We start from the raw sequence: 27,047 nt of genomic DNA, 5'->3' as shown, positions 1-27,047 counted from the left end.
TGAGTGAGTGAGTGAGTGTGTGAGTGTGAGTGTGTGTGTGTGTGGTTTTACTATCCTTGTGGGGACCAGAAGTCCTCACAAGGATAGTAAAGCAAGGAACATTTGGACAAGCGGGGACATTTTGACGATCCCCGCAAGGAAAAAGGCTATTTTAGGTTTAGGGTTACAATTAAGGTTAGGGATTATGTTTAGGTTAAGGAGTTAGGATTAGGGTTGGGTTAGAGTTAGGGAAATAGGATTTTGAATGGGAATCAATTGTTTGATCCCAGCAAGGATAGTAAAACAAACTTGTATGTGTATTTCTTCGTAATTTTCAGGCTGATGTTAGGACTATATATATATATACCGTAATTTCTGGACTATTAAGCGCACCTGAATATAAGCCGCACCCACTGAATTAAAATTTATTTTATTTTTTGAACATAAATAAGCCGCACATGTCTATAAGCCGCAGGTGCCTACCGGTACATTGAAACAAATGAACTTTACACAGGCTTTAACGAAACACGGCTTGTAACAAAAATAAATAGGCTTTAACGAAACACGGCTTGTAACAAAAATAAATAGGCTTTAACGAAACACGGCTTGTAACAAAAATAAATAGGCTTTAACGAAACACGGCTTGTAACAAAAATAAATGTGTCGGAGTTGAATAGCCTCAGAATTGCTTCATCCGATATTGGATCGTTTTCATTGTTGCTCTCGTCACTTTCATCCGGAGGCAAATCCCCCGCTGAGCCCTCTTCAACACGCAGCAGTCCAGCCTTTTGAAACCCGTTGATGATAGTGGATTTTTTGACAATGCTCCACGCTGTCAGGACCCACAAATTTGAAAGCGGGAAAAATCCATATATTAGCCGCGTCATTGTTTAAGCCGCGAAGTTCAAAGCTCGGGAAAAAAGTTGCGGCTTATAGTCCGGAATTTACGGACTTTACACACATTACCGTTCAAAAGTTTGGGGTCACTTAGAAATGTCCTTGTTTTTGATGGAAGAGCACATTGTGTCCATTAAAATAACATCAAATTGATCAGAAATACAGTGTAGACATTGTAAATGTTGTAAATGACTATTGTAGCTGATCATCCTTTCACCTACTCTGCGTCTCACAAAGACACGGCGGTTGGAACCAAAAATCTCAAATTTGGACTCATCATGCCAAAGGACAGATTTCCACTGGTCTAATGTCCATTGCTCATGTTTCTTGGCCCAAGCAAGTCTCTTCTTCTTATTGGTGTCCTTTAGTAGTGGTTTCTTTACAGCTTGTCATGTCTTAAAGTAATGATGGAATATCGTTTCTCTTTTCTTATTTGAGCTGTTCTTGCCATAATATGGACTTGGTCTTTTACCAAATAGTGCTATCTTCTGTATACCAACCCTACCTTGTCACAACACAACTGATTAGCGTCTTTTACCAAATAGGGCTTTCTTCTGTATACCAACCCTATCTTGTCACAACACAACTGATTGGCTCAAACACATTAAGAAGGAAAGAAATTTCACAAATTAACAACAAATGCATTCCAGGTGACTACCTCATGAAGCTGGTTGAGAGAATGCCATGAGTGCGCAAAGCTGTCATCAAGGCAAAGGGTGGCTACTTTGAAGAATCTCAAATATAAATATAATTTGATTTGTTTAGCACTTTTTGGGTTACTACATGATTCCATATGTGTTATTTCACAGTTTTGATGTCTTCACTATTATTCTACAATGTAGTAAAAATAAAGAAAAAACCCTTGAATGAGTAGGTGTGTCCAAACTTTTGACTGGTACTGTATATATATATATATATATATTTTTTTTTAGCAGTATATATATATATATATATATATATATATATATATATATATATATATATATACACTGCTCAAAAAACTAAAGGGAACACTTAAACAACACAATGTAACTCCAAGTCAATCACACTTCTGTGAAATAAAACTGTCCACTTAGGAAGCAACACTGATTGACAATAAATTTCACATGCTGTTGTGCAAATGGAATAGACAACAGGTGGAAATTATAGGCAATAAGCAAGACACCCCCAATAAAGGAGTGGTTCTGCAGGTGGAGACCATAGACCACTTCTCAGTTCCTATGCTTCCTGGCTGATGTTTTGGTCACTTTTGAATGCTGGCGGTGCTTTCACTCTAGTGGTAGCATGAGACGGAGTCTACAACCCACACAAGTGGCTCAGGTAGTGCAGCTCATCCAGGATGGCACATCAATGCGAGCTGTGGCAAGAAGGTTTGCTGTGTCTGTCAGCGTAGTGTCCAGAGCATGGAGGCGCTACCAGGAGACAGGCCAGTACATCAGGAGACGTGGAGGAGGCCGTAGGAGGGCAACAACCCAGCAGCAGGACCGCTACCTCCGCCTTTGTGCAAGGAGGAGCAGGAGGAGCACTGCCAGAGCCCTGCAAAATGACCTCCAGCAGGCCACAAATGTGCATGTGTCTGCTTAAACGGTCAGAAACAGACTCCATGAGGGTGGTATGAGGGCCCGACGTCCACAGGTGGGGGTTGTGCTTACAGCCCAACACCGTGCAGGACGTTTGGCATTTGCCAGAGAACACCAAGATTGGCAAATTCGCCACTGGCGCCCTGTGCTCTTCACAGATGAAAGCAGGTTCACACTGAGCACCTGTGACAGACGTGACAGAGTCTGGAGACGCCGTGGAGAACGTTCTGCTGCCTGCAACATCCTCCAGCATGACCGGTTTGGCGGTGGGTCAGTCATGGTGTGGGGTGGCATTTCTTTGGGGGGCCGTACAGCCCTCCATGTGCTCGCCAGAGGTAGCCTGACTGCCATTAGTTACCGAGATGAGATCCTCAGACCCCTTCTGAGACCATATGCTGGTGCGGTTGGCCCTGGGTTCCTCCTAATGCAAGACAATGCTAGACCTCATGTGGCTGGAGTGTGTCAGCAGTTCCTGCAAGAGGAAGGCATTGATGCTATGGACTGGCCCGCCCATTCCCCAGACCTGAATCCAATTGAGCACATCTGGGACATCATGTCTCGCTCCATCCACCAACGCCACGTTGCAGCACAGACTGTCCAGGAGTTGGCGGATGCTTTAGTCCAGGTCTGGGAGGAGATCCCTCAGGAGACCATCCGCCACCTCATCAGGAGCATGCCCAGGCGTTGTAGGGAGGTCATACAGGCACGTGGAGGCCACACACACTACTGAGCCTCATTTTGACTTGTTTTAAGGACATTACATTAAAGTTGGATCAGCCTGTAGTGTGGTTTTCCACTTTAATTTTGAGTGTGACTCCAAATCCAGACCTCCATGGGTTGATAAATTGGATTTCCATTGATTATTTTTGTGTGATTTTGTTGTCAGCACATTCAACTATGTAAAGAAAAAAGTATTTAATAAGATTATTTCTTTCATTCAGATCTAGGATGTGTTGTTTAAGTGTTCCCTTTATTTTTTTGAGCAGTTTTTTTGAGCAGTGTATATATATATATATATATATATATATATACACATATATATATACTGTACCTGTGCCCGTATTTAGCCTGTCAGCAGGGGAAAACAGGTGGTTAATCCACATGACCTCCACAAGAACTCACACTACATACTGGAGACTAACGTACTATATCCAACCCCACCATCTCTCCTGTATACACACGCTGCAAGACAACATACTTTCCATGTATCTCATCCACAGTGCTAAACTAGCCTCCTGACAGTACCATGGGGTTCATGAAGTGATGCTCTTTTGTTCCAGAACACCAGGCTTCTGTAGAGCATGAGATGTGTTTGTGTGTGTGTGTGTGCTTGCGGTTATATGTGCAGGTGTACTCTGGGGATGATTGATATGATCAGACTCTTACCTCAGATCTAACAGCCCAGAGCTCCAGGTGTCTTCTGTGGTTACCTGTTTACTACTGATCTACTACTGGTAGACTACTGGCCTACTCACACAGTAGAAGACTCAATCAGAGAACTCCCTGTTGTACACTACATTAAGATCCTATGGACTTCTGAACTATAGACACTTTATCAAGACACACGACTTGATACAGTTAAAATGACACTGTGAAAGAGCAGAGGTGAAATGGTCTCGCTCGCTGTCCGTCTCTCGTTGTCTTTCTCTCAATCTCCCTCTCAATCTCTGGGGAGATTCCGTGGCGGGTGAGATCACATGACTATGGGCTGATAATCCCCCTCATGCACTGCTGTGAAATGTCTCCACCCTGTAGAACGCTACTGACAAACAAAAGAACTCACACTCACTCACTCAAACACTCTCCCAACTCATGTTCTCTCTCACACACTTTCACATGCATGCATAACGGCTCCATAGAGGAGGATGCTCATCCGTAACATAGACCTACCACAGACATGAAAGAACGACATAGGATTCTCCTCTGCCTCACTATTCTCTACCTTTGGATTGGTGAGTAAAAACTGCCTGACTACCTAACTAACTAATAGTCTTTAACCTTTTACTGCACTGGGCTAAATCAGGGTCACACAGAGTGATTCTTGGTAGTCTTAAACAAATCTACTTTCAAACAAAAGTATACACCTCACACACATGGTTATGGGCTTTAAAAAAGAAGACACCTGTACCATGTCAGATAGAGAGTTGAAATGTATTACATTTTGAGTTTTCATCCCAATATTACACTTTATATACATCACAGAAAACTGAAATATAAAGAAACTGTTTGACATAGAAACACTGGATTTTCGGCATTTAAAAAGAATTATGAAATTCTGAAAAATATAAATAATATTCCATCCACAAGGCCACTAGGTCATTTGCCAGCACACCTTTTGCTGCTCTCAAGAGTGATCTTTAGTATCCTCATGCATAATCAACTACTGTTTTTTGTTCTCAATAGCTTAAATGATGATGTAAATATATTGAGTAACAAATTAAGGAAGGACTGGTAGAGCCTGAGACCATTAGAGACTGTGTTACAGCTCACTCTCACTCTCTTCATCCTTCTCTTTTTATCATGCCCATACCCACAGTGACTTACAGTAGTTTTCTCCTCTCCTTCTCCCCCTCCATCCTACCACAGTCCTAGTACATGGTGATGTGTTGGCCTCCCTGGCCCCACCAGTGCACCTGGCAGGTGAGAGGGTGGGCTGGACACTGCTGGTGTGTGTCATCACTGACCTGGGGAGGGGTCACTTGGAGGTCAGCTGGAGGTCACCTGGAGATGGTAGGCACATCAGCACACACACTAGACTAGATGTTACATTTTAGAAATTCTTGCTGTTTTTGCCCTTTCCAGTATGACAGTCTAGTGAATTGACACATCTGTTCTCTCTGACATGGTAATCTAGTGAGTCCTGCCAGTGCTCCCTACAGTGTGGCCGGGGAGGAACAGGACAGTGGCCGCAGCGCCGTGGCCATAGTAACCGTGGCGACCAGCGAATGGGCATCGTACAGCTGCTTTGTCAGTCACCGCCGCCACGCCAGAGTCATTAGGACACACCATGCCACCTTCACAGGTAGGGCTTGGGTGTGTGTGTGTGTGTGTGTGTGTGTGTGTGTGTGCGTGCTTTCTTTCAAATAACCTGGTATACAATACTCTAGTTCTGTTGAAAGAGTGCGATGGTGAACAGCTTTTTTCTACAGATGAAGAGAGTTGCTATGAACATCACAACAGTGTGTTTCAAGGTAAGTGTAAGCATTGTCAAGAACTAAACTGCCATTGAGGTAGTGAATTAAGTTAGAACAATCATTTGAAACAAACAAACATTTATTACAGCTGTGTTCCTCTCTCTCTCTGCAGCCAATGGCTTATGGACTGATCAGGTGACTCTACAGGCCTTGAGGCTTCTCCTCCTAAAGACCACCATCTTTAATGCTCTGATCACAGCATGTGCTGTTAGAAAGTGGTGAGACCGTAAACCTGACCTCCAACCCTGACCTCTAACCCCTGACCTCCAACCCTTACCTCTAACCCCTGATCCAAAATGACCTGAGATTTTAGTTCTGGGTTAACCAGGGTTGACTTTTTTTAATTTAAACCTCTTTGACCCCTTGGGAGCATAGTGTGTCCACCATGACTCAACCAAGATTACCTGACCCTTAAATCTGCTCCACTCCTAACTCTATCCCCTGACTATTTATTTTCAGACATCACTGATCTACAGTTGAAGTCAGAAGTTTACATACACTTAGGTCATTAAAGTCATTAAAACTAGTTTTTCAACCACTCCACAAATTTCTTGTTAACAAACTATAGTTTTGGCAAATTGGTTAGGACATTTACTTTGTGCATGACACAAGTCATTTTTCCAACAATTGTTTACAGACAGATTATTTCACTTATAATTCACAGTATCACAATTCCAGTGGGTCAGAAGTTTACAAACACTAAGTTGACTCTGCCTTTAAACATCTTGGAAAATTCCAGAAAATGATGTCATGGCTTTAGAAGCTTCTGATAGGCTAATTTTATTTATTTATTTTTATTTCACCTTTATTTAACCAGGTAAGCTAGTTGAGAACAAGTTCTCATTTGCAACTGCGACCTGGCCAAGATAAAGCATAGCAATTTGACACATACAACAACACAGAGTTACACATGGAATAAATAAAACATACAGTCAATAATACAGTAGAACAAAAGAAAACAAAAAGTCTATATACAGTGAGTGCAAATGAGGTAAGTTAAGGCAATAAATTGGCCATGGTGGCAAAGTAATTACAATACAGCAATTAAACACTGGAATGGTAGATGTGCAGAAGATGAATGTGCAAGTAGAGATACTGGGGTGCAAAGGAGCAAGATAAATAAATAAATACAGTATGGGGATGAGGTAGGTAGATAGATGGGCTGTTTACAGATGGGCTATGTACAGGTGCAGTGATCTGTGAGCTGCTCTGACAGCTGGTGCTTAAAGCTAGTGAGGCAGATATGAGTCTCCAGCTTCAGAGATGTTTGCAGTTCGTTCCAGTCATTGGCAGCAGAGAACTGGAAGGAAAGACGACCAAAGGAGGAATTGGCTTTGGGGGTGGCCAGTGAGATAAACCTGTTGGAGCGCGTGCTACGAGTGGGTGCTGCTATGGTGACCAGTGAGCTGAGATAAGGCGGGGCTTTACCTAGCAGAGACTTGTAGATAACCTGTAGCCAGTGGGTTTGAGGACGAGTATGAAGCGAGGGCCAACCAACGAGAGCGTACAGGTCGCAATGGTGGGTAGTGCATGGGGCTTTGGTGACAAAACGGATGGCACTGTGATAGACTGCATCCAGTTTGTTGAGTAGAGTGTTGAAGGCTATTTTATAGATGACATCACCGAAGTCGAGGATCAGTAGGATGGTCAGTTTTACGAGGGTATGTTTGGCAGCATGAGTGAAGGATGCTTTGTTGCGATATAGGAAGCCGATTCTAGATTTAATTTTGGATTGGAGATGCTTAATGTGAGTCTGGAAGGAGAGTTCACAGTCTAACCAGACACCCAGGTATTTGTAGTTGTCCACGTATTCTAAGTCAGAGCCGTCCAGAGTAGTGATGCTGGACGGGTGAGCAGGTGCGGGCAGTGATCGATTGAATAGCATGCATTTAGTTTTACTTGCGTTTAAGAGCAGTTGGAGGCCACGGAAGGAGAGTTGTATGGCACTGAAGCTCGTCTGGAGGTTAGTTAACACAGTGTCCAAAGAAGGGCCAGAAGTATACAGAATGGTGTCGTCTGCGTAGAGGTGGATCAGAGAATCACCAGCAGCAAGAGCAACATCATTGATGTATACAGAGAAGAGAGTCGGCCCGAGAATTGAACCCTGTGGCACACCCATAGAGACTGCCAGAGGTCCGGACAACAGGCCCTCCGATTTGACACACTGAACTCTATCAGAGAAGTAGTTGGTAAACCAGGCGAGGCAATCATTTGCGAAACCAAGGCTGTCGAGTCTGCCAATAAGAATGTGGTGATTGACAAAATCGAAAGCCTTGGCCAGGTCGATGAATATGGCTGCACAGTAATGTCTCTTATCGATGGCGGTTATGATGTCGTTTAGGACCTTGAGAGTAGCGGAGAAGGTACGGTGGGATTCGAAATGGTCGGTAATCTGTTTGTTAAGTTGGCTTTCGAAGACCTTAGAAAGACAGAGTAGGATAGATATAGGTCTGTAGCAGTTTGGGTCTAGAGTGTCACCCCCTTTGAAGAGGGGGATGACCGCGGCAGCTTTCCAATCTTTGGGAATCTCAGACGATACGAAAGAGAGGTTGAACAGGCTAGTAATAGGGGTTGCAACAATTTCAGCAGATAATTTTAGAAAGAGAGGGTCCAGATTGTCTAGCCCGGCTGATTTGTATGGGTCCAGATTTTGCAGCTCTTTCAAAACATCAGCTATCTGGATTTGGGTGAAGGAGAAATGGTGGGGGCTTTGGCGGGTTGCTGTGGAGGGTGCCGGGCAGTTGACCAGGGTAGGGGTAGCCAGGTGGAAAGCATGGCCAGCCGTAGAGAAATGCTTATTGAAATTCTCAATTATAGTGGATTTATCGGTGGTAACAGTGTTTCCTAGCCTCAGAGCAGTGGGCAGCTGGGAGGAGGTGCTCTTATTCTCCATGGACTTTACAGTGTCCCAGAACTTTTTTGAGTTAGTACTACAGGATGCAAATTTCTGTTTGAAAAAGCTAGTCTTAGCCTCAGAGTTCTGTATTACTAGCTATCTTTGCAGTAAATTGCAACACCGCCCCCTTTGGCAGTTCTATCTTGGCGGAAAATGTTATAGTTAGCGATGGAGATTTCAGTGTTTTTGGTGGTTTTCCTAAGCCAGGATTCAGACATGGCTAAGACATCCGGATTGGCAGAGTGTTCTGAAGCAGTGAGTAAAACAAACTTAGGGAGGAGGCTTCTAATGTTAACATGCATGAAACCAAGGCTTTTACGGTTACAGAAGTCAACAAATGAGAGCACATGGGGAGTGGGAGTGGAGCTAGGAACTGCAGGACCTGGATTAACCTCCACATCACCAGAGGAACAGAGGAGAAGTAGGATAAGGGTGCGGCTAAAGGCTATACGAACTGACCATCTGGCACGTTCGGAACAGAGAGTAAAAGGAGCAGGTTTCTGGGCACAATAGCATAGATTCAAGGCATAGTGTACAGACAAAGGTAAGGTAGGATGTGAGTACATTGGAGGTAAACCTAGGCATTGAGTAATGATGAGAGAGATAAAGTCTCCAGAGACGTTTAAACCAGGTGATGTCATCGCATATGTAGGAGGTGGAACAACATGGTTGGTTAAGGCATAATGAGCAGGGCTAGAGGCTCTACAGTGAAATAAGACAGTAATCACTAACCAGGACAGTAATGGACGAGGCATATTGATATTAGAGAGAGGCATGCGTAGCCAAGAACATATGGGTCCAGTGAGTGGTTGGGCTGACTGGGGACACAGCGATTCAGACAGTTAGCAGGCCGATGCTAACAAGCTAACAGTTAGTAGGCCGGGGCTAAACAAGCTAGTAGTTAGCAGACCGGGGCTAGCAAGTTAGCCTTTGGGGGACGTCGCGATGGAGATAAGTCTGTTTTTGCCTCTTCGTGCGGTGACGTCGATAGACCAGTCGTGGAATTAGTAGGGTTCCAAGTAGCTCTAGGTAGCTAGTAGGCCGCGGTTAGCAGAATGGGCCTTCAGCGGACGTCACACCTGAGGGGCCTGTTGGAATCCTCGGGCAGATTATGTCGGTATTCCAGTCGTAGAGGATCGGCGGGGTTCCGTGCCCCGTACCGGCAGTAGAAGGGGTCCGGATATTGTAGCCCAGGAGTGGGCTTCGGTGGTATCACAGGAGCCCTGGCCAGGCTAGCTTCAGGCTAATTGGCGCTTGCTCCGGGATGGAAACGCTAGCCTGGAGTAGTCACCCGGGATTGGGATTAGCTAGTTGCGAAGATCTAGATGAAAATGTTCAGTTTGCGGTAGGAATCCGGGGATATGGGAAAAAAATAAAATAATAATAGGTCCGTTATGCTCTGGTTTGAGTCACGTTGTTCGAACTGGCGAGAGCTTTCCGAGCTAAAGGTTAGCTGATGACCGTTAGCAGTGGTTTGCTGACTGATAGCTGGTAGGTAGTTAGCTGGCTAGCTTCAGTTGAGGGATTCCAGATCCGAAGTAAATAGAAATACTTTAGAAAAAAACAGATCCACGCCACATTGGGTGAGGCAGGTTGCAGGAGAGTATTTAGAAGTTGAGGTTTAGGAAAATATTTTTAAAAGATATGCGAAGAAAAATATGTAAAAAGATATATACAAGGGACACGACAGGACAAAGACGTCTGACTGCTACACCATCTTGGATTCGAATTTCATTTCAGTCAATTGGGTGTACCTGTGGATGTATTTCAAGGCCTACCTTCAAACTCAGTGCCTCTTTGCTTGACATCATGGCGAAAATCCAAAGAAATCAGCCAAGACCTCTGAAAAAAATGTTGTAGACCTCCACAAGTCTGGTTCATCCTTGGGAGCAATTTCCAAATGCCTGAAGGTACTACGTTTATCTGTACAAACAATAGTACACAAGTATAAACACCATGGGACCACGCAGCTGTCATACTGCTCAGGAAGGAGATGCGTTCTGTGGTGCAAGAGATGAACGTACTTTGGTGCAAAAAGTGCAAATCAATCCCAGAAGAACAGCAAAGGACCTTGTGAAGATGCTGGAGGAAACAGGTAAAACGAGTCCTATATCGACATAACCTGAAAGGCCGCTCAGCAAGGAAGAAGCCACTGCTCCAAAATCGCAAGCCGAAGAACACCATCCCAACCATGAAGCACATCGGTGGCAGCATCATGTTGTGGGGGTGCTTTGCTGCAGGAGGGACTGGTGCACTTCACAAAATAGATGGCATCATGAGGAAAGAAAATTATGTGGATATATTGAAGCAACATCTCAAGGCATAAGTCAGGAAGTTAAAGCTTGGTTGCAAATCAGTCTTCCAAATGGACAAGGACCCAAGCATACTTCCAAAGTTGTGGCAAAACGGCTTAAGGACTACAAAGTCAAGGTATTGGAGTGGACATCACAAAGCCCTGACCTCAATCCCATAGAAAAGTTGTGGGCAGAACTGAAAAAGCGTGTGCGAGCAAGGAGGCCTACAAACCTGACTCAGTTACACCAGCTCTGTCAGGAGGAATGGGACAAAATTCACCCAACTTATTGTGGGAAGCTTGTGGAAGGCTACCCAAAACGTTTGACCCAAGTTAAACAATTTAAAGGCAATGCTACCAAATACTAATTGGGTGTATGTAAACTTCTGACCCACTGGGAATGTGATGAAAGAAATAAAAGCTGAAATAAATCACTCTACTATTATTCTGACATTTCACATTCTTAAAATAAAGTGGTGATCCTAACTGACCTAAGACATGGAATCTTTACTAGGATTAAATGTCAGGAATTAATGTCAAGAATTGTGAAATAACTGAGTTTAAATGTATTTGGCTAAGGTGTATGTAAACTTCCGACTTCAACTGTATAACATTAACTGTTGGCTGTAATAGTAACGTTAGTATTTCCCTTTTTCAGATGGCCAGGAGTAGATGAAGAGGATTACTTCTATACGGTCTTTATAGAGGAGAGACCATGGTCCACTGAAAGGATGACTTCTCACCTCTACCATGATGACCACCACAGAGGACATTGTCCAGTAATGGCTAGGGTCTGTGGAGGGCATCCCCTGGAGTAGCTGTGCATGTGTGTGTTCATGAGTTTGGGCGTGCTTCTCAGAAACCTGGAGGTTGCAGGTGTCCCTGTGAATGTTAGGGTGACAGTTACTGTAGCTGTGTGTGTGTCTGTGTGAACAAACCTGCAGTATCTGATCACCTCAGACAGATGTACATACAGAGACAATTGGCTTACGCTCTGACCTAATTCTCTGTCAGTTAGAAACACTAAGACCAGAGACAATGTGAAATAACGTAAGATAAGTAAATAAAATGTAAATAAGTTTGAGAACAAAATTATTTGGTCTGTAGATTGATTTCCCTTTTCTCATTGTTTACAACAACAACAGAATCTGAAAAAGAAACAATGGGTCTCTTTTTCATTTACTGTTTTTTAAATAAAACACTTGCACACGTTTCATTTTTTTCCCCCAAGTTTTCTTTAGTGCATCCATTAAGAGTAAAACACTGACATAGCAACGGAGCGCCACTAGGTGGCAGTACAATCCCATCTGAAACAGCCAGAATTTGAAGCGTACCTTCCTCTAACAGACACTATGTTTATAAATAAGTTACATATTTCAACATTGAGCAGTCACCACACGGACACTCACACACAACTTAATAATTCACAATGCCAGAAGCAGACTGAGCATTCATTTACCATCAGATACTGCTTTGTAATTGTATATGAGCGCAATAGGCATGTACAGTATATCCCATCAGACACTGCATTGTAGATTTATCTGTAAGTGTGCGACGTCGTCTCGGCCTGTGGGAGTCCCAGTGCTCCATCTACAGCCTGTAGGCAACACTATTACTGTAGGGAATTGTGCGCAGTCTTCTGTTCCAGCGCAGCTATAACTTACCTGGTTTAACTAATCAACCAATCATCAATATCTTGGGTAGCTGAATCAGGTGTGTTAGTGCTGGGCTGGAACTAAAGTGTGCAACCCTGGTCTACAGTTTACTACAGTCTAGCCATGTGTCCAGTTGGGGAGCAGCCCAAAATAGAGTTGATCTACAATAGCAAGTTTCCTAAGAGTTCCAGATGTGTAGGAAGGGGTCAGGGCGGGGGTTACGGTTTGGCTTTGCAGTTTCCTAAGAGTTCCAGATGTGTAGGAAGGGGTCAGGGCGGGGGTTACGGTTTGGCTTTGGAGGGGATGTGTGATTATCATGTTCGAACGTATGAACACTGGCGAACTTGTATGGTGAATCACTGTATGCGTTTGTCTTTGAAAGCAAACTGAACACTCATAGAAAGAGAAAACCACAACATAGAAAAGCTGAGAGTCAAAGCTGTTTGGTAAACGGATTGTTACCACCAGCTGTAAAGAAAACATAGTCAGAGCATGTTATAGTCATTACACCAGTGTGAACAGGGAATATGTTCATTAAAAGAGTTGCTGAGGGTGACTGACTTTTCAGTCCTCAGACGACAAGTCAGGTAAAACACGCAAACTTGCGCACAAGCACATACACACACACCCTGTATTTGCAGACATACTGTAAAATGTAAATGAAAAACCAAACATTAAACGGTAATGGTGTGTGAAACTGTTCTTAACAGCTACTCTGGTACCATACATTCAACAGAAAAATGTATTTACTATAGAACAGCGGCTAAATCAACTCAACTGCCTTTGGAATGTCGGCTTTAAAACAGAGGTTCCATCTCACTGTGTTAGTGAGCTGGTTAATTGTCTCAAATGGCTCCCTATTCCCTATATAATGCACTACATTTGACCATGCCCTATGTTTCTCCCTATGTCCCTCTGGTGAAAAGTGCATATTGAGGAAATCAGGTGTCATTTGAGATTTGCACTGTGAGTGAAGAAAATGGCAGATGAAATCCACAGCTTGGGCTGTTGGTGGCGGGGCGGGGGAGAGAAAAGTGTCATGTAGGGGGAAAGGTTGAGGGGGTGGGGTAGAGAGGGGAGAGGGGGAACACTGGTATGGATTTAGCAACAAAAAATAAATAAAGTGCTTCTGTTAAATCAACTTCCTCTGTCTGAGGTATAAAAAAACAATCACAACAAAATCAAGCCAAAATAACAACCAAAAGTCAACGCCATTCAGCGTTCCTGGATACGGTACTCACACACACTATCTACCTGGATACGGTACTCACACACACTATCTACCTGGATACGGTACTCACACACACTACCTACCTGGATACGGTACTCACACACACTACCTGGATACGGTACTCACACACACTACCTACCTGGATACGGTACTCACACACACTACCTGGATACGGTACTCACACACACTACCTACCTGGATACGGTACTCACACACACTACCTACCTGGATACGGTACTCACACACACTACCTGGATACGGTACTCACACACACTACCTACCTGGATACGGTACTCACACACACTACCTGGATACGGTACTCACACACACTACCTACCTGGATACGGTACTCACACACACTACCTACCTGGATACGGTACTCACACACACTACCTACCTGGATACGGTACTCACACACTACCTGGATACGGTACTCACACACACTACCTACCTGGATACGGTACTCACACACACTACCTGGATACGGTACTCACACACACTACCTGGATACGGTACTCACACACACTACCTACAGTCTGGAGTGTGTTTCTACAATATACACACAAGTTGGGAGTGTTTATTTGGGTCTTCCTTTATATGTGTTATCCTCACATATAGATAGGTCCTAATCTCCACAAGGCCTGCTAGATCCCACATAGCAGAGTTGGGAATAGTACAAGAGTGTCATGGAATCTGTTCAGAATCCACCTGGGGGCTTGGACCTGGGGGCTTGGACCTGTGGGCTTGGACCTATGGGCTTGGACCTGGGGGCTTGGACCTATGGGCTTGGACCTGGGGGCTTGGACCTGTGGGCTTGGACCTGTGGGCTTGGACCTGGGGGCTTGGACCTGGGGGCTTGGACCTGTGGGCTTGGACCTGTGGGCTTGGACCTGGGGGCTTGGACCTGTGGGCTTGGACCTGTGGGCTTGCAGCTCCTTTGTGGCAGTAATATGCCTCGGGGTGTTCAGTCAAGAAGAAGAAAAGGGTAAATCTCCAGAGGGGCTCTGGTTAGAAGTTTCTCCTAGACACAGATCTAGGATCAGCTTAGGTTACCCTCCCCAATCATAACCATTAGGGCGAAAACACAAAACTGAACTTAGATCTGCATCAAGAGGGAACTTTATCCTACAGCTCAGCTAGGAGCTCTATGCCAACACACACATACACAAACACACACACACACACACAAACACAAACACACGCTATACCAGTGCCTATCCGAGCGCACAGAGCGTGAGCAGTAGGAGACATGTGATAGGCTGAGAGGTGTGGGCTGAGCTGGGTGGGTAGATCGTCCAGCGCTCGCTATGGGGGTGGAGACTCTCCATGTCCTTCAGGGCGCTGAACGCCGCTGCCGTGAAGTTAGCGTCCCCGGTGGTCAGGAGGTCAAACACACACGAGTGGAAATAAATATCCTGCACCTCAAGCTGCTCCCTGCAGCGTGCCCGCGCACCCTCCATACTGAACCCCTGGGGGGCGCTGTAGGGAGCCGTGTGGGAGTGTGTGTGTGAGGACTGGCCCTGGCCGTGTGGCTGTTGGAGCTGTAAACCCAGCGCTGGATGTGGTAGAGGGAGAGGCAGGTGACCCCCCCGGTCGATGCGTTCTGAGGTGGGACATCCATTCAGGCAGAGCTGCAGGTCCTGCGTAGCGTCGTAGGCATGGGCCATCTCCTCCGGGATGCGCACCGCCAGGGTCAGGTAGCGCCCCAGCTGCCGTACGATAATCGTCACGCCGATGTAGCCGGCATGCAGCTCCACGTGGCGACCGGGGCTATGCTCCGAGATCCACAGCGCTTGTACCTTCCCGGTAGAGTCACCGTTATTTCCGTTAAGGTTATGGTCAGGGGCCCCGCTACTCACGGTACCATCTACGAAGGCAGCGGGCAGGTCATCTGTTACTGCCTGGTACACACGCTGGTCTGTACACTCCTCAAATGGCTTGAATATGACGGTGATCTATGGACACACAAACATCATAAAGTGACCAGGCACACAATAACTTTGATCTTTGTATGAAACAGGTTAAAACAGGTTTGCCAGACACTTTATAATATCTTATAAAGTTTATCTTGCAATCCAAACACAGCAAGGATACTGACCTCCCAACTTGTTTTATTCAAACCCCAATTCTAGGCAGCAAAGAGAACACTGACTGCACACTGACATAAAATACTAATGTGTCAAGAAAAATGATGTGAACCCTTTGAAATTACCTGGATTTCTGTATAAATTGGTCATCAAATTTGATCTGATCTTCATCTATGTCACAACAATAGACAAACACAGTCTGCTTAAACTAATAACACACAAATTATTGTATTTTTCTTGTCTATATTGAATACATAATTTAAACATTCACAGTGTAGGTTGGAAAAAGTATGTGAACCCCTAGGATAATGACTTCTCCAAAAGCTAATTGGAGTCAGGAGTCAGCTAACCTGGAGTCCAATCAATGAGACGAGATTGGTGATGGTTAGAGCTGCCCTGCCCTATAAAAAACACTCACAACATTTGAGTTTGCTATTCACAAGAAGCATTGCCTGATGTGAACCATGCCTCGAACAAAATAGATCTCAGAAGATCTAAGATTAAGAATTGTTGACTTGCATAAAGCTGGAAAGGGTTACAAAAGTATCTCTTAAAGCCTTGATGTTCATCAGTCCACGGTAAGACAAATTGTCTATAAATGGAGAAAGTTCAGCACTGTTGCTACTCTCCCTAGGAGTGGCCGTCCTGCAAAGATGACTGCAAGATCACAGCGCAGAATACTCAATGAGGTTAAGAAGAATCCTAGAGTGTCAGCTGAAGACTTACAGAAATCTATGGAACATGCTAACATCTCTGTTGACGAGTCTATGATACGTAAAACACTAAACAAGAATGGTGTTCATGGGAGGACACCACAGAAGAAGCCACTGCTGTCCAAAAAAAACATTGCTGCATGTCTGAAGTTTGCAAAAGTGCACCTGGATTTTCCACAGCGCTATTGGACAAATATTCTGTGGACAGATGAAACTACAGTTGAGTTGTTTGGAAAGAACACACAACATTATGTGTGGAGATAAAAAGGCAGAGCACACCAACATCAAAGCCTCATCCCAACTGTAAAGTAAGGTGGAGGGAGCATCATGGTTTGGGGCTGCCTCATGGCCTGGATAGCTTGCTATCATCGCTACCAAGACATTTTGCAGGAGAATGTTAGGCTATCTGTCTGCCAATTGATGACCAATTTATGCAGAAATAAAGGTATATCCAAAGGGTTCACCTACTTTTTCTTGCCACTGTACACTGAGTGTACAAACATTAAGGACACCTGCTCTTTCAATGACATACACTGACCAGGTGAATCCAGGTGAAAGCTTTGATCCCTTATTGATGTCACTTGTTAAATCCACTTCAATCAGTGTAGATGAAGGAGAGGAGACAGGTTAAAGAAGGACTTTTAAGCCTTGAGATAATTGAGACATGGATTGTGTGTGTGTGTCATTCAGAGGGTGAATGGGCAAGACAAAATATTTAAGTGCCTTTGAGCAGGGTATGGTAGTAGGTGCCAGGTGCACCGGTTTGTGTCAAGAACTGCAACGCTGCTGGGTTTTTCACGCTCAACAGTTTCCCGTGTGGAGTCAACATGGGCCAGCATCCCTGTAGAATGCTTTCGACACGTTGTAGATTCCATGCCCCAACGAATTGAGGCTGTTCTGAGGGAAAAAAAGGGGGTGTGCAACTTAATATTAGGAAGGTCTTAATATTAGGAAGGTGTCCTTAATGTTTTGAACACTCATTGTAAAATACTACAATATCAGTACCAGTCAAAAGTATGGACACAACTACTCATTCAAGGGTTTTTCTTTATTTTTACTATTTTCTACATTGTAGAATAATAGTGAAAACATCAAAACTAGTAACCAAAAAAGTGTTAAACAAATATATTTTATATTTGAGATTCTTCAGTAGTAGCCACCCTTTGCCTTGACAGCTTTACACACTCTTGGCATTCTCTGAAATCATATTTGTCAGAGGGCTCAGCCTAACTCTATCTTACACAAACAATTTTTTTTATTTGACCTTTATTTAACTAGGCAAGTCAGTTAAGAACAAATTCTTATTTTTAATGATGGCCTAGGAACAGTGGGTTAGCCAAGTCCTGTAGGGGCAACCTGGTCTTCCACTCCGCTGTCCTGGGCATCTCAGACCTCATGACCCAGTTCTGCCTTGTTCAGGGGCAGAACTACAGATTTTTACCTTGTCAACTCAGGGATTCGATCTTGCAACCTTTGGGTTACTAGTCCAACGCTCTAACCACTAGGCTACCTGTCGCTACACTCATGCCATTAACTCTCCACAGAATACATTTTAGCAATGACCAAATGACTTTTTAACCAGTTGTGATTAGCAGACACAGCTAAGCAAACCCACCCAGGCTGAGGGATGGCAGACGCAGTGGTATGGTGTTAGCCCTAGCGTTAGCCCTAGCCAGGTCCTTCTATCTACAAGGCTGTGGCCATAGCCACACAGTCATAGGATTAGCATTAGCATGAATGACTGCTTTGTCCAGTTGTCAGAGATGAGGTCTGGGCAGCCATTAGGCCTGTTGCAGGCACAGTCACACATCAATGTGTGTATGTGTGTGTGTGTGTGTGTGTGTGTGGTGTGTGTGTGTGTGTGTGTGTGTGTGTGTGTGTGTGTGCTAATAATTCTGACTAATAGCGAGCCCTGACACAGGGTCAGAGCAGCAGCAGTATAACTATCACCTGGATGGGTGGGGGGGACTGCATGGCCACTTGGCCACCACAGAGATGCCTTTGTGAGGCACAAAACAGATTTAATGACATCTAACAACACTCTCAGCCTGTGTGTGTGTGTGTGTGTGTGTGTGTGTGTGTGTGTGTTTTGTTGTTTATGGTATGGTGCCCTTCGCTCTCGACAGTAACCTGCTTCAGGCCATATGTGTGTGAAAGTTATTGGGCCCACTGCTGACACACACACACACACACACACACACACACACACACACACACACACACACACACACACACACACACACACACACACACACACACACACACACACACACACACACACACAGTGGTTTCTTTCACGCTCCTCATTCCAGGGTATTAGGGGTCATGCTATAAGCAGCTATTAGTTAAGTTAGGATTCCAACACCACGTTAGTCACAAGTGTTGGTCACAAGACTCAACTGTTTGCTCTGCTCTCCTCGCACCTGTGAGTGAGACTGTGTGTGTGTGTGTGTGTGTGTGTGTGTGTGTGTGTGTGTTTTCTGCCTCAATGAGAACAGCTCTGGCTTCAGCTGCACAGCTCTTCATACCAAGCAGCTTGTTTATTCTGTACGCCAAACTCAACCTCTTTTCTTCCGTCCCAGCCTTCACTGTATACTACATCCTCAGAACCCTGCTTCCTCAGTGGAGAGCTGGGTCAGAACATTCATCTATCAGACGTCTTACAGAGGGAGTACCTCAGGGCTCTATAGTAGGGTCTGTTCTGTGTGTTTCATACCTTTACTCTACTACAAGATGGAACATGCTCCAAATAATACTTTTAGTCCATTTATTTATGTTTTATATTGAAACAAAACAATCTTCCTGTATCTATAAGTGTATCGCTTTCTACTTTGTGGAATAGCACCCTTTCTGAAGTATGTAGGAAGGAGTTTATATATATATATATATATATATATAGAGTAATGAGGTCCCCTCACCTTATTGGTCGCCGTGGCGCTGGATCCTGTTACCACTGGAACGTTGGTCACCTGCACGGACAAGTAGTCGTTATCAATAAGCGGCCACGCCCCCTCCACCTTGCAGGTCTGGAAGCTGTCCTTAAACGTCCGCAGGTGGGGGTCCCCGAACAGCCCGCAGAACAGGTACCCCGGCGGCGTGTGAGTGTGTGTGTGAGGGTGTGTGAGAGCGTGCTGGGTGCGGCTGTGGTAGTTGCAGGGCTCTGATTGCATCTCGGGGTGTGTGGAGGAGGTGGGCCCGTCCCGGGAGCAGTTTCTCTGGGTCATGAGGTCTGAGATGCCCAGGACGGCAGAGTGGAAGACCAGGTTGCCCCTACAGGACTTGGCTGTCCTCTGGGTGCAGGCGCTGTAGGACCTCAGAGCCTTACAGAATTCTACGTCAAAGCCATCCAGCGCTGGGGTCAGGTGAGACGTCAGGGACACAAAGTCTGTGGTGCACTTCTGGATACGACACTGAGGGGTGGCCACCTGGCAATGACCTGGAGAAACACACACATACTAACTGTCAGTACTATAGTACAACTATGAGAGTATTTCAGTTCTATTATGACAGCACTAATACAGTACCAGTGCCCTGGCAGGGTAGCAATACCATATCTATTGACAGGCTATTAATGTCATATAGAATATCCATGTTCATTCGTGGTACCAAAGACAGAGAACATGTGGTACAGATGATATGTGGCTATAACAGAAAGTCATAGTCGTTGGTATGACATACATTACATCTTCACGGAAGCTCTCGTCTTCATACACACACAGACAAACACACAAACACACACACACACACACACACACACACACACACACACACAGACAAACACACACACGCACACAGAGTCAGGTTGGTTAGGGGTGTGAAGGAGGCTTTGATCTCTATGGCACAAATAAACACACACAACATTACCGGCCTGGTCAGATTAGACCAATAAAGCAGAGAAAGAACAGGCTACAGTGTGTGTGTGTGTGTGTGTGTGTGTGTGTGTGTGTGTGTGTGTGTGTGTGTGTGTGTGTGTGTGTGTGTGTACAGTAACACCACTTTATGACTTTTATAAACCAGAACAAAGAGCAGCGCTGAGAGACTGAGACAGAACTTGCAGACCTTCCCACAGAGCCAGAGATAAGACTGAGCTAGAGAGTGAAAGAATAACTGATCACACACATCCACATCTGATAACCGTTACGTAATATTCTCTGCTGCCTGATGAAGCTTGTCCTTCTCCAAACTGCCATGTTTATGATATTGCCTCAAAATAATGCCCCCACATGGGAAAGAAAACTCCTGAGTGCATCTTTAAGAGCTCAGAGACAGCATCATGAAGAAGTGCTAAAAGCTGCGGGTGGCCGCAGACCGCAGTGTCTTAGCCAACTCTATGATCTAGAAGTTCTTCATAGCTCTCAGTGTCAGGCTGGAGTCTGCAGTGACCTCTGCCCCCGGCCTCTAGCCAACGGAGGAAAAGAAACACGTTGGAATGATTCACTGATTACATCTAAACAGCAGTAAAGGCCATCTAGAGATGGTTCAGCCAGCGATAATGTGTTCCTACGTTGTGCAGCATTTTGGTCAATGTACTGCAGCAGTAGTTCATATAGGCTTGGAAAAGAGAGGCCTGTTAAGGCTTAGAGAAGAGGGAGAGAGAGGAAAAGAAGAGATACGAGGAGAAGATGCCAGGCCTAATGCATCAGACACAGTGAGAACTATTAGATTAGAGCAGAGGCTCTCTAATGCGTACACACGCACGCACGCACGCACGCACACACACACACACACACACACACACACACACACACACACACACACACACACACACACACACACACACACTTATAACTATCTCTGAGAGAATACTGGCTCTGCTTCCGCTGCCGACAACACACACTGTCAGAGCTCACCTGATTACGGCATGATTTACTAACAGACACCAGTACACCAGGGGTTGGAATCATTCCGTTCTGAGTAGAACCCCTATTTATTTTGTACCGTTCCAGTGTTCCAACCAGCATTACAAAGTTCTGAACCGTTTCCAACCAAACAAAAGTAACTGTTCACTGTTCCCCAGGAAATCAACATAGTTTCTACATTTAGCTCATTCATTTACCACCCACCAATTAGCATGGATAGAACATCTTGCTACGGAATGGGTAAGCTAGTTGTTTACATGTATGATGGACAGATAAGTGCAGGCAGAGATGTGATTGAAATTCCACGGGTGGGGAGAGAGCGGTGGACATGGAGGGGGTTTGTCTTGAAGCACTGAGCATGATGATGGGTTGGAATGTGCTTAGGCTATTACTATCATCATAACTCCAATCATCTACACAATGATATACCAGACACCAGGAATATTCTTTGGAACAAAAAATACAATTATTTACCGTTTCTCAAGATTTGAACAGTTCTGTTCTGAACCACTAGAGATCACTTTCAATGTTCTGTTCTGGTTCAAACCGCTGCAGCAGACACACACACACACACACACACACACACACACACACACACACACACACACACACACACACACACACACACACACACACACACACACACACACACACACACAATATAGGCCTATTCACACACACGTCATACAGAACTTATGCTAACAATATGCCCAGTTCCCATGGTGCATACAGAGGTAAAGCAAACACATCCATGGTTATACTGGTATGATTGCCCTGAACCATAAGATGAAGGGATAACAGAAAGAAGAATGTTTGCATAAAACCAACACACTCACTCTCTCAAGGCTGTGTGGTGAGAGGGTTGTGTGTGTGTGTCAGTACCCGGGCCAACCAGGTGGTGGCAGCAGTGTGCTGAGTATTAGAGGGGGGTCCACAACATAACACGTCCAACTCACACTCCGGATCAGAATCTCCCTTCATTGTGTTAAATACTAACACGATTCTTCAGCAAACACACACACACACACACACACACACACACACACCACACACACACACACACACACACACACACACACACACACACACACACACACACACACACACACACACACACACACACACAAAATAGTTACTCACAGATACAGTGAACAACTAAACAGTTTCATTCTCAGGCTGAATCTTGAGATTAAACCTCTATGCCAAACACATGTACTGTAAGTCTCCAGGTCTTTCTGATCACACAGGTCTTTCTGATCACACAGGTCTTTCTGATCACACAGGTCTTTGTGATCACACAGGTCTTTCTGATCACACAGGTCTTTCTGATCACACAGGTCTTTCTGATCACACAGGTCTTTCTGATCACACAGGTCTTTCTGATCACACAGGTCTTTCTGATCACACAGGTCTTTCTGATCACACAGGTCTTCCTGATCACACAGGTCTTTCTGATCACACAGGTCTTTCTGATCACACAGGTCTTTCTGATCACACAGGTCTTTCTGATCACACAGGTCTTTCTGATCACACAGGTCTTTCTGATCACACAGGTCTTTGTGATCACACAGGTCTTTCTGATCACACAGGTCTTTCTGATCACACAGGTCTTTCTGATCACACAGGTCTTTCTGATCACACAGGTCTTTGTGCAGTGTGTCTAGTCTGAACATACTGATAACTGTGACTGACTGTGGCACAATACACAGCTGCTCTGGCCTCCGCTTCAGAGACACTCACTTCCGTTTCAGTCCCCTCTCTCGCTCACACACACAGAACTGAATAACGGTAAATAGTGTGGACGGCTGGCGGTAATGACGCTGCAACATAATATCAGGATCAGAAGTCATAGCTCCCTGGCCGGTCTGCTGCATCTGCTGGTCATGAGCACCATGAGACAGCTATGGAGCCTTGTTACCAGTAAGCAAGACACACACCACACTATCAACACAATAACACACAGACCAGCTAGCTACACACACCATCAACACACTGACCAGTAACACAAAGTCACAGACCACACACCATCAGCCGAATAACCCACGGACCAAGTTTTGTTACAAGCTAGCTACACACACCAACAACACTATAACACACACCAAGTCACTGTTTCTTCACAATAATTGTTGTTTTGTTTTTGTATATATCTCCTCGTTGCAACATCTGACATCCCCAATGAGACAGGACATGCTGATCAATTAAAAGTGTGAATCAGTTAAATGGAATTATACTGTCAATGGTGTTTTATGGTGTCATGAACAAACTTACAAAAGTGAAATAGGACCTTCTAAATAGATTAGATGATTTTAAATTGTAATTCTTATTGGCAGGGAGCATCACAGTGCTTTTCATGCTTCTCAACCAGTCCTCATCCTCCTACTGCAGAGAACTGTACACAGACAGTATCATGTCCAGCTGTCTGGGACCGTGTTAAACTAATTACCTGCTGCACACACTCACACCACACACACAGTCATTGAGCACGAGTTGCACAGCAGGGCCTGGGGTCTGGGGGACATCCAGAGGGGTGGTGGGCTGTCGCAGTGCCAGCCCAGAACGTGGCTCTCTGTCTGGGCACAACGGCCAGCTAGCACCAGGTTACTGAGGCCAACCCAGACTCTATATGATGACTTCAAGTAGCCTAGCCTACCAGCACCCAAAGTGCTTTCCTCTGTCTATTCTACTTCATTACATCATTTTGATTAGATTATATTTCTCTATATCCTAGAGTTTCTGTATGATTGTATTCTGTTATATTCTATTCTAGATTATATAGTTATATTTATTTCTATTTTACCTTTATTGATATAAGTAATTAAATTAACAACAAATTATTATTTACACTGTCACAATAAGGTTCTGTTCTATTCTATTCCATTCTATTCTAGAGTCTCCATGTGGTCCTATTATATTCTACTATTTCCTTTGTGTATTAAAAGTAAAAGTAAAGCTATAATTTTGTGACATAACTGTACACAATTATAATTTACATTCCAAATATTATTATTATAAACCTATATTATTTTAAAACGTGTCAACAATAATCTGTTAGCCTGGCTGCTGAGGACCTTCCACCAAGATATCTGCACAGCCACCCTTCCCTTTCTCTATCAGCCATTAGCGTCCCACGGCAGAGACACCGCGGGAGAAACTCTGGAGAAACACGGGAGAGACCTTTTAACTGCTGCGTTACTGCGGTCCGCAGGAGAGAGAAAGAGAGAGGCACTATCAAACAATAACACGAAGAGGACAGGAGGTCCAATTCCAATACACTCCCATAGGCTACAGTCCTATAGGATATACACACCATTAGACTCCCCTTAAACCACATGGAAGACTCATTCCAATCCCACCCCACTAGGCACACACTGGTTGAATCAACGTGGTTTGAACCAACGTGGAATAGACGATGAATTTACGTCTGTGCCCAGTGGGACATTCTTAGTTGTATCATTATTAACTGGTTATTAATTCTTCATTAGCCTATAACTGTTATGGCACATTCGCAGCGCTCGCGCTGAAGTGAACGGCGTACAGGGTACTAGGTCTCGATGTAGGCTACCGAGAATGAACAACATCCGAAGTTATATAGTTACCACCTCTGTGAGCCCCGTAGCAGAGAGCAAGGAGCAGCACCAGCAACGGGCGCAGGCTGGGCACCCTCGGTGGGGATGCGAGGCGCTCAGCCCCGCGGTAACAACATCCGGCTCTCCCCATCCCCGTCCATACAGGGCCAGGAGGGAAGAGGGGACAGACAGCCACGGGGGAGAGGCGTGAGGGGCGGCGGAGCGGTTTCCGAGAAGTCAGGCCTCTTCTCTCCTTCTCCTCCTCGAGTGCGCAGGGGCATTAAAGCGCAGCTGCTCCGCGGAATGCGATCCGTTAGGGCGGTGGAAAGGAAAGGAGAGGAAAAGGGAAAAACTAAGTTGCGATATAAAAATACAAGTCCATCCAGCAACATAAACACTTTCACTCCTTCTTCGTCCCCTGCGACAGATTTCCTTCCCAGACCCCGCAGTGTGTCTCTAGCAGCCTATTCTGTCCTGACTGAGTTGAGTCTTGTTGTAGCGATCAACCTCAGCTCCCCTCTCTGTCTCTCTCTACCTCACCTCAGAATCCTGCCCCTCTCCTCTGTTCCTCAGATCTATGGGAGAGACTTAAGGGCACTGCTGCCCTGCAAACGACTAACTAAAATCTAAAACGGACCCTTACTTTAACTAAACCCTTAACCCTAACCATAACCAAATTTTAACCGATTCTGAAATGAAATATCAATTTGCAGGTCAGGAGTGACCATATAGCCTTTTCCCAGATGGATACCACAGATGATCCATTGTTGACCAGATACTCAAGTGGCCCCTCTAACAATGAAAAGAAACGTATTTAAAATAGAAGGCAGTCGGGAGGAGGCAAGATCAGTTGGAAACATTATAGCCAATGAGAGGACAGATACGTGTGTGAAAACGGGCACAACTCCGATATAAAGTGGGGTTTTTTTTAAATCAAAGTTGCCGGGATGTCACGTGTCCTACTTATATCAGTAAACTCGTAATAAGCTAAGTATTGCGATATTCTATTTGATTAAATAAGCCTCACGTATCAAATAATACATTCAAAGTTTCGTTAACCAAATTCGACACTCTTCATCACCTCCCATACACAAATTCTTCGCTTGGTGAGCGAAAAAATAAAATAAAAATCGCCACCTGCTGGAGAAACAGATTTTTGGCCCACTTATCCGTCTCGCATTGCTTCTTCCTCTGTTCGCTTTGCGAATGAACCATACCATTGGCGCAAAACCTGCCTCTAATAGAGCAGGCACCGCCCCTTGGCTTCCCTGGAGAAAGAGAAAGAGGGAGGGAATGAGAGCGGGAGAAAGAGGGAGAGGAATAGTTATTTTAAAAACATTATGTATTGATGCAATACATTTCCAGAAGTAAGACAAAGACCTACAGACAAAGTTAAGTTTTACAAGCCCTAATGGTAATGATTATGATGACACTATTAAACATGCTCAAACCGATTTATGCCACACACAGGTGTACAATGTCTTTCATCTCCTGACAGGTGAGACAGAGGCATCATGGGTGTTGGAGTCCCACTGAGACCCAAACAGATTTGTTATGGAGACTAGCTCAGAGGAGAATATTACACACCTTCACAGCATCTCATTTCCATTGTTGATGTCTGGAATGCTGAGCCTGCATATGAAACATCTTTTGAAAAAATATAATTCCCTCCAACTGTTCCTCTCTCCTCTTTGATTCTCCCTCTCACCGCTCTTTTTCTGTCATCCCTTCTCTCTCTCTCTCTCTCTCTCTCTCTCTCTCTCTTCTACTCTTCTAGGGTGTGTGTGTGTTTGCATGTGTGTGTGTGTGGCTGTTAATTCTCTCCCTTAGTCCAGCCAGAATGTGCCAGGTGTTTGGAACAGTTAGACACCAGTGGGAATCTCTGTTCACATTAACATCACTGCTGCTCAGTGTGGTCATGCTGTGTGTGTGTGTGTGTGTGTGTGTGTGTGTGTGTGTGTGTGTGTGTGTGTGTGTGTGTGTGTGTGTGTGTGTGTATGTATGCGTAAGGGTGTGAGTGTGTGCCTGTGTTTGCCAGAGTATGGAAAAGCTGCTCAGTGGTTGATGTGCTTTAAGTTGGTGTGTGTTATAGGTTGG

General features: G+C 44.8%; 2 protein-coding genes across 3 annotated transcripts; one reads left to right on the top strand and one right to left on the bottom strand.

Moving 5' to 3' along the window:
- Window positions 1-3,601: 3,601 nt before the first annotated feature.
- Window positions 3,602-11,931, top strand: LOC145862398 (uncharacterized). Its single transcript, XM_082966335.1, has 6 exons — window positions 3,602-4,408; window positions 5,043-5,186; window positions 5,311-5,478; window positions 5,606-5,647; window positions 5,763-5,868; window positions 11,498-11,931. Coding segments are annotated over exons 1-6 (516 nt in total). The 5' UTR covers window positions 3,602-4,353; the 3' UTR covers window positions 11,499-11,931.
- Window positions 11,932-12,084: 153 nt separating this feature from the next.
- Window positions 12,085-25,929, bottom strand: LOC106580285 (repulsive guidance molecule BMP co-receptor b). 2 transcript variants are annotated; one of them, XM_082966333.1, is made up of 3 exons: window positions 24,981-25,929; window positions 19,444-19,961; window positions 12,085-15,680 (listed from the first exon to the last, which is right to left on the bottom strand). In XM_082966333.1, the coding sequence occupies exons 1-3, from the start codon at window positions 25,099-25,101 to the stop codon at window positions 14,940-14,942; spliced, it is 1,380 nt and encodes a 459-aa protein (XP_082822459.1). In that variant the 5' UTR covers window positions 25,102-25,929; the 3' UTR covers window positions 12,085-14,939. The 2 variants fall into 2 exon arrangements, with proteins under 2 accessions (XP_082822459.1, XP_082822460.1); XM_082966334.1 differs by having other exon boundaries at window positions 24,984-25,921.
- Between the last annotated feature and the right edge of the window lie 1,118 nt (window positions 25,930-27,047).

Source organism: Salmo salar, chromosome 20 (genome assembly GCF_965601325.2).
Source record: "Salmo salar chromosome 20, fSalSal1, whole genome shotgun sequence".
NCBI lineage: Eukaryota > Metazoa > Chordata > Actinopteri > Salmoniformes > Salmonidae > Salmo > Salmo salar.
The sequence above is the reverse complement of the archived record's forward strand: the minus strand, read 5'-3'. Positions and strand labels throughout refer to the sequence as shown.

Bases quoted from the DNA above. Each gene is read 5' to 3' on its own strand.
- LOC145862398 (XM_082966335.1), top strand. From the start codon at position 4,354: ATGAAAGAACGACATAGGATTCTCCTCTGCCTCACTATTCTCTACCTT. The intron at 4,409-5,042 runs GTGAGTAAAAAC...ATCCTACCACAG, and splicing joins TATTCTCTACCTTTGGATTG to TCCTAGTACATGGTGATGTG. The intron at 5,648-5,762 runs GTAAGTGTAAGC...CTCTCTCTGCAG, and splicing joins TCACAACAGTGTGTTTCAAG to CCAATGGCTTATGGACTGAT.
- LOC106580285 (XM_082966333.1), bottom strand. From the start codon at position 25,101: ATGGGGAGAGCCGGATGTTGTTACCGCGGGGCTGAGCGCCTCGCATCC. The intron at 19,962-24,980 runs GTAACTATATAA...GTGTTTCTCCAG, and splicing joins CTACGGGGCTCACAGAGGTG to GTCATTGCCAGGTGGCCACC. The intron at 15,681-19,443 runs GTGAGGGGACCT...GTGTGTCCATAG, and splicing joins GCGCCACGGCGACCAATAAG to ATCACCGTCATATTCAAGCC.